General features: G+C 45.1%; 1 protein-coding gene across 2 annotated transcripts in view; it reads right to left on the bottom strand.

The window, feature by feature from the left end:
* LOC120916356 (sialic acid-binding Ig-like lectin 12) overlaps positions 1-8,540 on the bottom strand; it is a 31,324-nt gene extending 22,784 nt beyond the window's left edge. Inside the window, exons 1-2 of one of the 2 annotated variants that reach the window (XM_040327273.1) lie at positions 8,372-8,540; positions 6,165-6,269 (exon numbers count right to left, since the gene is read on the bottom strand). In XM_040327273.1, the coding sequence (XP_040183207.1) occupies positions 6,165-6,240 (76 nt within the window). In that variant the 5' untranslated portion in view covers positions 6,241-6,269; positions 8,372-8,540. Of the gene's footprint in view, positions 1-6,164; positions 6,270-7,097; positions 7,157-8,371 lie in introns of those variants that run through there. The other variant, XM_040327274.1, reaches the window with a different exon arrangement.
* Positions 8,541-11,124: the final 2,584 nt, after the last annotated feature.

The following is an 11,124-nucleotide window of genomic DNA, read 5'->3' on the forward strand; positions in this document are numbered from 1 at the left end:
AACCAACTGAATCTTAAGGCCCATACACACGATCAGACTTTTTGACAACAACTGTCCGACGGACATGTTTGATGGGACAATCCAACCGTGTGTATGCTCCATCGAACAATTGATTTCATTTTTTCATCGGACAAATGTTGCTGTGAATGCTCTCAAACAAATGTCCGATGGAGCATTATCCAATCGTGTGTACACAAGTCCATCAGACTAAAGTCCAAATTCCAAACACGCATGCTCAAAGCCAATACTGAGGCCCCATACACACGATAGAATTTATCCGCAGATACGGTCCAGCGGACCGTTTCCGCGGATAAATCCTCTCGAGGATTTCAGCAGATTTCTCTGCGATGGAGTGTACTCACCATCGCATTGAAATCCGCGCCGAAATCCGATTATGACGCGGCGACGTGCGCGACGCTGTCATATAAGGAATTCCACGCATGCGTCGAATCATTACGACGCATGCGGGGGATCCCTTCGGACGGATGGATCCGGTGAGTCTGTACAGACCAGCGGATCCATCCGTTGGGATGGACTCCAGCAGATGGATATGTTGTGCATGTCTGCTGGAATCCATCCCAGGGGAGATATATCCGCGGAAAAAGATCCGCTGGCGTGTGCACACCATAGGATCTATCCGCTGAAACCCATTTGCTGGGATTTATCTGCGGATGGATTCTATGGTGTGTACGGGGCCTTAGGATCAGACAACAATAGCAGAAGTTGCCCAAAGGGTGGCGGTAAAGAGCTGAAAAACCACGTGATTTTGTGAATGTTGGCTGAAAAAGTTCTGCCGTGTGTATGCATAAGGCCTTGTACACACGACCGAACATGTCCGCGGATCGTTTTCATCGGACATGTCTGCTGGGAGCTTTTGGTCTGATGTGTGTACACACCATCAGACCAAAATCCCCGCGGACAGAGAACGCGGTGACATAGAAGACACCGACGTTCTCTAACACGGAATTTCAATGCTTCCACGCATGCGTCTAATCAATTCAATGAATGCGCGGGATTTCGGGCTGCTGGTTATATGTCATAACCAGCGGACATGTCGTACTGAGTCGTACTGACCATCGGACATGTCCGACGGACATGTTTCCAGCGGACAAGTTTCTTAGCATGCTAAGAAACTTTTGTCCGCTGGAAACCTGTCCACTAGGCCGTAAAACTGTCCGCTATGCCCTACACACGGTCGGACATGTCCGCGGAAACTGGTCCGCGGACCAGTTTCAGTGGACATGTTCGGTCGTGTATACAAGGCCTAACAAGTTCTTGGCCAATGCCCCTTCGGACCAAAATCCACGGAAAAGTCAGATGAAAGTCCGATCGTGTGGCTTATGGCTCATAAAAATCGCTAGGAAACCAACCTTACAGAACACGAACAGTACCAATAGGTGGACCTGGGTGAGAGCTCTGAGGAAGAGGGTATATCCCTCGAAACACCTTTGTGTCTGAGATGACACCCAGGTCCACCTGAGTAGTGCATTTTCTGTAATAATTGTTTCCTAACAATTTTTCTCGCTTGAGATTCAGTTGGTTTGTGAGTATAACTAGCTGTGTATTAATTTATTAAATAGTATCTAAATTGATGTGCAAATCTGGTGTGCCCTTCTTGTTCTTTATTGTTTATAAATAAAGCTTCACACAGGGAGACTCCACCATGTATGGATGATGACATCACTGCAAATCACCATGCGTGTGGAGATTATGTTAAAGGGAAAGTTTAAGGTATGTAAAAAAATAAACCTTCATACTCACCTCTATGCTGCAGCTGTCCGACATTGGCTCTAAGGCCTTGTACTCACGAGCAGACATGTCCGATGAAACCGGTCCGCGGATCATTTTCATCGGACATGTCTGCCCGGGGACTTCTGTTCGATGGCTGTACACACCATCGAACAGAACTCCGCGCGTAAACAATACGCAGGGCGTGTCCGCGGTGTCGCCGCGTCGATGACGCGGTGTCACCGCGACAATGACGCGGCGACGTGGGCGGGCCTGCCTTTTAAATGCTTCCACGCATGCGTCGAAGTCATTCGACGCATGCGAGGGATGGCGGGCGGCCGGACATGTATGGTAGGTCTGTACAGACGACCGTACATGTCGGGGGGACAGGTTTCTAGCGGACTGTTTTAAAGCAAGTCCAGGAAACAGTTGTCCGCTGGAAACCTGTCCGATCCGCCCGAAAATGGTCCGCTCGTGCCTACACACGGCCAAACATGTCTGCTGAAACTGGTCCGCGGACCAGTTTCAGCAGACATGTTTGGTCGTGAGTACGGGGCCTAAGACCAAGAACTGAGATCAAGTTCTCTGTCTGTTCAGAGTGGAGAGCAGTGAATGTCAGTCACCGCTCTCCCCTCTGCTCCTCCAGCACTCTCTGAAGTAACGGGCCCAGGGCAGTCATAGCTGGCTCTAGATATCAACAACATTCTGAGAGGCAAAGTTAGCTGCCAATCACGCAGTTGGGTGTAGGTCAACAATATGGTGGGATCCTTCCAGGGCCTGGAGCGGCTCTGTGATGTCAGCTGAGAGTGGTCAAAAGCCTGCTGTCAGCTGATTTTGTATCACAGAGGAGCAAAAGTAAGTGCACTCCTGTGACCCACAAGAGAAATATGGCAAAAAAAAACTTTGGCCATACTTCACTTTCAAATAGCCGCACTGATTGTCATTGGCCAATCACTACAGCCTGTTTGAGAAAGGGAGGATAGACATTGCTGGAAGTGGCAGCAGAGGAGATCTAGAGTTTTCCTCCTGTGAAGTCTGGTGATCATATGACCATCACATTGCCTCCACCTCCCTCCCTCCCTGATAAAATAGAGAAATACAAAGAAGATTCTAGAAGTTATCAGAGATATCATCGAGGAGAGTCTGGTCCATGACCATGATCACTGAGCAATCAAGTCTTCCTGGTGTCCTGCCCATATCATGCTAAGCATCTGTCTGTGAGCTGTCATCTCAACACCTCCTGGATAAAGGCCCTGGCTGGGTTGATAGCTTGCCTTCCGGTAAGCACGCACTTTATGTGGTTGAGGTCACGAGTTTGTAGTGGTGTTTGAGAGCTTTTTCAAGATTTTGAAGGACTGCGCACATTCACTTGTGGCTTATGGTGTCATTTTATACACCAATGTAATTACTAATACTATTCATGTAACCACTTAAGACCCGGACCAATATGCAGGTTAAGGACCTTGCCCCTTTTTGCGATTCGGCACTGCGTTGCTTTAACTGACAATTGCGCGGCCGTGCGACGTGGCTCCCAAACAAAATTGACGTCCCTTTTCCCCACAAATAGAGCTTTCTTTTGGTGGTATTTGATCACCTCTGCGGTTTTTATTTTTTGCGCTATAAACTAAAATAGAGCGACAATTTTGAAAAAAAATCAATATTTTTTACTTTTTGCTATAATAAATATCCCCCCAAAAATATATAAAAAAAACAATTATTTTCCTCAGTTTAGGCCGATACGTATTCTTCTACTTATTTTTGGTAAAAAATATTGCAATAAGCGTTTATCGATTGGTTTGCGCAAAATTTATAGCGTTTACAAAATAGGGGATAGTTTTATGGCATTATTATTAATAATTCTTTTTTTTTTACTACTAATGGCGGCGATCAGCGATTTTTTTCATGACTGCGACATTATGGCGGACACATCGGACACTTTTTACACATTTTTGGGACCATTGTCATTTTCACAGCGAAAAGTGCTTTAAAAATGCACTGATTACTGTGAAAATGACAATGGTAGTGAAGGGGTTAACTACTAGGGGACGATGTAGAGGTTAAGTGTGACTTCATGTGTGTTTCTAACTGTAGGGGGTGGGGCTGGATGTGTGACGTCAGTGATCGTCGTTCCCTATATCAGGGAATAGACGATCACTGCCACTGCCACTGAGAAGAACGGGGAAGGTTTGTTTACACACACCTCTCCCTGTTCTTCAGCTCCTGTGACCCGATCATGGGACAGCGGGGCGATCAGGTCCGCGGGTCCCGTGGGCGAGGTCACGGAGCTTTGGACCAGGTCACGAGCGCGCTCTTAAAGGGGACGTATATATACGTCCCTGTGCCCAGCCGTACCGTTATAATTTGTTTAGCACGACTTCCTTATATTTTCCAATGTTGTGTGTATCTCACTTTGAGCTGCTGCTTATTTATATAATCGAATTAATCAATTCCCTTTTTTTTACTGTATGTTTGAGAAAGTCACATCCTATGCAGCAAAACTCATTACAGGTGCTGCGACCTTATGGGCTACATTTCTCCCTGAGATGTCATGCTTTGCCTGATCGTCTCAGATCACCACATTTCAGTACTCTCCGACCTTCAAACTATGGTGGGTTGCAGGGCTGATCCTAGGGTCATAGGCACCTGGGTGCAGAAATATTTCTGGCGCCCCCACATGGGCGTTGTCATTTTACTAACTCCTCCCCTTTACATTTCATTATACATCACATCTGTAGATGGACTAGGCGCAGGAATAGGTAGGGGCTGTGTATCCTATGCAATCTATCATGCCATAAAACATCTAGAGCAGGGGCAGCCCAGAGCATGTGTAAAGGGATGATGGGGATGCCATCCCCCAGCACACTGAACACTGTGACTCACCTCGATTCTCTCTTTGTGCAGCCTGAGATAGAGATGGGAGGGGGAGGCATTCCAACTAGAGTTGGTAGAGACAGTGCGGGATCCAAGACTCCCAGGTTGAGGAATTAATTCCTGCACATCAGCACTCAGCAGCCACTGAAAACTAGAACTCTCATGTCAGGAAGAGGAGCGGCCCCTCCCCCGAGAACTGCCAGGCTGGACCGACTGCCCTATGCTCACACATCAGTTTTGGATGGACACATACCTATACTCAGAACACTAGTTCTGGACGGACACAAACAAGGAGAGAAGGAGGGAGGGGAGAACTTTGGCACTTTGGCGCCCCCACCTCTGCAGGCGCCTGGGTGCAATGCACCCTGTGCACCCTGCCTAGGATCGGCCCTGGTGGGTTGTAGTGAACACTTCAAACACAAGATTCTGTCCTCTACAATACAAGTGTAGGGAATGGGTGTTGTACAACTCAAGCTACTAAAATTTACTGATGGATGGAGTGTAGCGCTAAGCTGTACGTGAAGTGAAAATGCACACAAAGAAGGAGGGAAACTCAAATAATCATTCAAATAAACCCAAAATAAGCAGTCCAACTTGTCCGTGATCATTCAGTAAAAAAATGTATGTAAAAGTCAGACAAAATGTGAGGATTGAAACCAATCTAATCCCGACACAAAATCCTGGAAAAGGGATGGATGATAAGTCCACAACAATTAAGTAATGCTCCTTTAAGCCCAAGAAAGAAGAGAGGCCGATATAAAAGACATCTAAAGCCAAAAGAAGGTCTTCTATGAAACAATAGGAGTAAATACCCTTACCGCAATTGTTGGACCTGTATGTCAGCGACAGCGGATAAAATAGGCATTTGTGGCCGGAACTGTGTATAGCTCAGACAGTAAACCCGGAATCTCCAGTGAGGAACTCCAAATGGACCTCGTGGCACTCCAACCGAACTGCAGCCCAGATGATAAAAGAAGACCGGAATCTCCAATAGAACCTTCCTCTTGGTAACCCAACCGGACTGAAAGGGTAGGTAGCTGTATGGAATCATCACACTGGTTGTGACCCCAGCGAGGTATATGGAAAAACGGAGGGGGGCTCCAATAGTGTAGGTCAAAAATAAATGTTTTTTTTTTAAACCAACATACAAAAAGATAAAAGTGATCACATAAATAAAGCAATGTGGGGAGCGATGAACCTTGCCCGACATGTTTTGTCCTCTGGGACATCTACAGAGGCATCATGTTGATGTCCCTGAGGACGAAACGTGTCAGAAAAGGTCCATTTGGAGTTCCTCACTGGAGATTCCGGGTTTACTCTCTGAGCTATACACCGTTCCGGCCACCCATGACTATTAGATCTGCTGTCGCTGACATACAGGTCCAACAATTGCGGTAAGGGTATTTATTCCTATTGTTTCAGAGAAGACCTTCTTTAGGCTTTGGAATCCCTATCCTACTCCCACATTGTGGCTGCATATAAAAAAAATGTAGTTCTCATCGCATAATGTACCCTAAAAGATTTTCTAACAATACAAAGCCAGCGCTAACACACATTATACTCACCGCTCCACAGATGGGATATCATATAAATGAGGATGTAGTAATAGCTCAGCCGATAACTACTTCTTTTTATTTTCATATTAGAAAGTACTAGACAGTCCACGGTTCCTAAAATACAATAAAATTGTCACTACCTGGTAATGACTTCAAAGAGATTATAATGTGCAAGAGAAGAACCTGACACCCTCATAGGTTTTGTGTCTTCCCCTTCACTACATAATGATAATTAATAGCACATTGTATTTTAGATCAAAGCCCAGTTTAGGCAAGATATATTTAGGAGCAGGTGTTGCCACATGCAAACTTAGTATTAACTGGAAGGTAAAGGTATAGGGGCATTTAAAGTGGTTGTAAGCCTCAGTCATGGAATCTGAGCAAAGCGCATAAATCTGTAGTGTTTACTTATCTCTCCCGAAAGCTCTAAGTGTCGTTTCTCTCTGGTGCTTCGTTCCTCTGTTATATCAGCATGAGTCACTTCTGAGAAGTTTTCCCGACACATGAGATAAAATATGTGTCGGGGAGGGAGCTCAGTATGGAGCTTTTCTATTCACAACACAATTCTTCTTCTGTGTAAAGGGGGGGGTGTTCCTTTCCTCCAATCAGCTCTCACACACAGACTCTCCAACCCCTCCTCTGTGCTCCTAACAGATGGAGGATTTGTTTCATCACTGCGTATTAGCTGAGGCTCTTCACTTCACTGGGTATATGTGAGGGTTTACAACCACTGGGTATATGTGAGGGTTTACAACCACTGAGTATATGTGAGGGTTTACAACCACTTTAAAGGTTTTCTATTCACAAAAAGAATGTTGGTTTGTTGAGATTGTACTGGGTTGTGTAATATTGATAGTGTAGAGAAACATTCGACAAATAAATCTAAAGTTTCAAGTTTAAACATACAAAAAAAAAAAAAAAATTCCAAAAGATCCAACCCACATTTAGTTTACCCCCAAACATAATATAAGGCCTGAAAAGTGGAACTTCAAAGGTAACGTAGTATTGACACTCTAGAAAACAAAAAAAAAAGTTGTCACGGCTCTTACCGTGCCATGCAAGTGGCTCAAGGAGGTTTTGAACCCATGACTTTCAGTGTACTGGTCCTGCTGTATTGCCTCTGAGCCACACTTCAGCTCATCATTCAGCCTGGTTTCCAACTATGTCTTCCCCTGCATACAACACGGAGGGCTATACTCTGGATCTTTATTCGCAATTGGCACCTGTCACTCATGGTTCAGCTGAGGCAGTTTATCTAATCAGCTGGGTATAAAACACTGCCTCACCCTGAAGGCTACCCTGTACAGATATGACTCCAAGCCATCCCAGTACGTGCCAAGCTATTAAGCTCTAACCCCACAAAGCCTAGATGCTCCTGAGGATATATACACACCTACCCTGGAAGATGTGGAACCCATGGAGATCAGGGTCATCCAGACCAAGCTGGCCGAGGAGGGCGAGTTGGGCAGAGAGATATAAAGCGCCCTCTTTCTACACAATAGAAACAGCGCCTATGATGGATGTCGCACTGGTCCAATGCCAGGACCGCGGTCAGCATTGATGGGCACTGGTAGGCCAGGCAGGAACCAGCAAGTGAGCTTACCCCCTGCCACACAACAACCCCCCTCCACACAACCCCACCGCCCAGCCAATCCCCCCCACACAACCCCACCCCCCCTCCACACAACCCCACCGCCCAGCCAAACACCCCCCCCTGGTGTCGGGCTCTGACTTTGGGCTAAAGCCCCTGGTCTTTTTGCCACCTAGCAACGGCCCTGTTACCAGCCCGTCTTTGGAGTAAGAGAGGAAACCCACTCCAACACAGGAAGAACATGCAAACTCCATGCAGATAGTGTACTGGCAAAGATTCAGACTAAGGACCCCATTTCTGAAAGGCATAAGCGCTAATCACTAAACCATTGTTCTGCCCGAAGGTTGTAAAAAGAGCGGTGAAAGAAGTGAAATATAATAGGAGGATAAGAAATTAGTGAAAAAAATATAATAAAACACTGGACTTGAGGAAACTTTGCAGGTCAGAACTTTTAGCAGTTTAATTATGTGGCGGTGAAGGAGCTGACGGTGAGAAGAGTGCTAGAAGAGTAAAGGGAAAGTGGACGAGTTGTGCCTATTTATTGGTAAGAGACAGAGAGGAGATCCCATAGACAAGCCGGTATACTGCTCCTTTACAAAATATTATGTTCTTTATGTCACATTACCTGCTATTGTTCGACGTGGTCTTCTCTTCCACAATTCTTTCCATAAGGGTCCATGTCTTCTGTCTCGTTTCTTCCTTTATTGATCATTCAATTTCATTTGTTCGTTGAGGTTTTTTATTCTCTGCTTCTACTTCTTCCGTACGTCTCGTATATCTGAATCTTTTTTGGAGAAGTTCCGTCATTTGAGATTACACAGGAAGCAGAAGTTAGACCGGTAGAAAGAGTCTATTGACTAATTCCTCATTTCTGATGAACAAGATGTCCTCACTGAGTGATGTCAGTTGTTTATGTATTCTCACTTAATCTACTTGTAATCCTATTATACTATTAGAATCACTATTTTGTTTGTAAAAAAAAAAAAAAAGATATATATATAAAAATAGAAGTCGACTGGATACATCAGGTTGACACTCTCCAACCAAAAAGGGTTAAACTCAGATCACACTTTGATTTATGTTTATTTTTGTAATGACATTTTAGTGTGATTTTTTTTCTATTCTTTTTTCCATTTCATGTAACTTTTATGTTTATTTATATTTGTTCTGTACATAGTTACATAGGCCCAGATTCTCAGAGATTGGCGTATCCCTGTGCGGGCGTAACGTATCTCAATTACGTTACGCCGCCGCAAGTTTTTCAGGCAAGTGTTTTATTCACAAAGCACTTGCCTGTAAAGTTGCGGCGGCGTAACGTAAATCACCCGGCGGAATTCAAATTCGGCGGGTAGGGGGCGTGTTTCATTTAAATGAAGCGCGTCCCCGTGCCGAACGAACTGCGCATGTGCCGTCCCTAAAATATCCCGGCGTGCATTGCTCTAAATGACGTCGCAAGATCGTCATTGGTTTTGACGTGGACGTTAATTACGTCCAGCACCATTCACAGACGACTTACGCAAACAACGTAAATTTATAAATTTCGACGCGGGAACGACGCCCATACTTAACATTGGTTTGCGCCTCATATACCCAGGGGCAACTTTACGCTGGGACAAGCCTAACGTAAACGTCGTAAATTTACTGCGTCGGCCGCGCGTACGTTCGGAAATTTGCGTATCTAGCTAATTTGCATACTCGACGGGGAAAACGACGGAAGCGACACCTAGCGGACAAAAAAAAAATGCATTTAAGATCCGACGGCGTAAGAGACTTACGCCTGTCGGATCTAATGGATATCTATGCGTAACTGATTCTAAGAATCAGTCGCATAGATACGACGGCCCAGATTAGGACTTACGACGGCGTACATGGCGCTGCGCCGTCGTAAGCCCTTTGAGAATCTGGGCCATAGTTACATAGTTAGTCAGGTTGAAAAAAGACACAAGTCCATCCAGTTCAACCACAAAAAATAAATAAACAAACAAAATAAAAAACACAATACAATCCCATACACCCAACTCCATACCCACCCACGTTTATTAGGTATGTATGTGAATGGATGTGTTCATATACATTCATATACCGTATTTACTCGAATATAAGCTGACCCAAATATAAGCCCAGGCACCTGATTTTACCACAAAAAAATGATAAAAACGTATTGACTGGAGTATAAGCCTAAGGTGAGAATGCAGCAGCTACTGTAAGTAGAAAAGAGGGTCAACAATGCCCACCTGCAGCATCACTGTGCCCATTTTCCGCTTCACTGTGCCCATTGCAAGCCTCACTGTGCCCATAAGCAGCCTCACTGTGCCCATAAGCAGCCTCACTGTGCCCATAAGTAGCCTCACTGTGCCCATGTACCTTATCCGCCATGTCAGTATTGATGCGGAGAGAAGGAAAGCCATATTACGCCATACATTGTCCCCTCCAAATTAACAGCAGGGCTGTGTGTATAGGAAGTCCGCACCGTCCACTGCAACAGAGCTCCGCCACCTCCTCGTCACGGAAGGACGAGGAGGAGGTGGAATGGCGTGGACAGCGCAGTCTTTCTATACACACAGCCCTGCTGTGAATCGGAGGGGACAATATATGGCGTAATATGGCTTTCCTTCCCTCCACATCAATACTGACACGGCGGCAGATAACCTGCCTCGAGTATAAGCCGAGGGGGGCATTTTCAGCTGAAAACCTTGGCTTATACTCGAGTATATACGGTATATACATTTTCTTTTTTCTTCTTTTTTTCAGATATTTTGCAATTTTCATTCTACTATTTTTTATTACATATTTCATAGCATTCCCGATGGATCGACACAATCTGTGATGTGTAGGAATACTGCTATACCTGTGGATCTTTTGGTCCAAGATTGGATTATACATCAGACAGGAGGCTCATATCTTATGCATTATCTTTCTTTAATAATGCCCATAGCAGAAATACAGTAAACATTTATTGTAACTTAAAAAATTCAAAGAACTACCCTTCCCAGCAGTCCCTGGGCCAGTGTAGCCCCTCCCAGACCGTAGCCTATATAAGGGACTGTCTGAGGTAACCTATTCCTCTTTCTTTCTGCTCATAGCCAGAACTCAGATAAGTACATTACTCTATGTTTATAATTTTTATGTAGGCTTGCTTGTTATTTGGTTATCAGCAGCCCCTTTTTTAATTTGTGTAGATCCTAATGTCACATCGTCTTTCCACAGGGTGCTGGGGATCCCCCCCCTCCCACCCCGGCTTTTATTACAGCTACGGAGGTTTTTCCCTCCTCCGCTATTCCCTTCCACCTGTATCTACATATACCCTCTGATCCCCTCAGACCTTCATCTGTGTGTTGTTCTATCAACCTTCTGTCTTATGAAGCACAACTGATATTT

Source organism: Rana temporaria, chromosome 10, assembly GCF_905171775.1.
Source record: "Rana temporaria chromosome 10, aRanTem1.1, whole genome shotgun sequence".
In the NCBI taxonomy this organism is placed as follows: domain Eukaryota; kingdom Metazoa; phylum Chordata; class Amphibia; order Anura; family Ranidae; genus Rana; species Rana temporaria.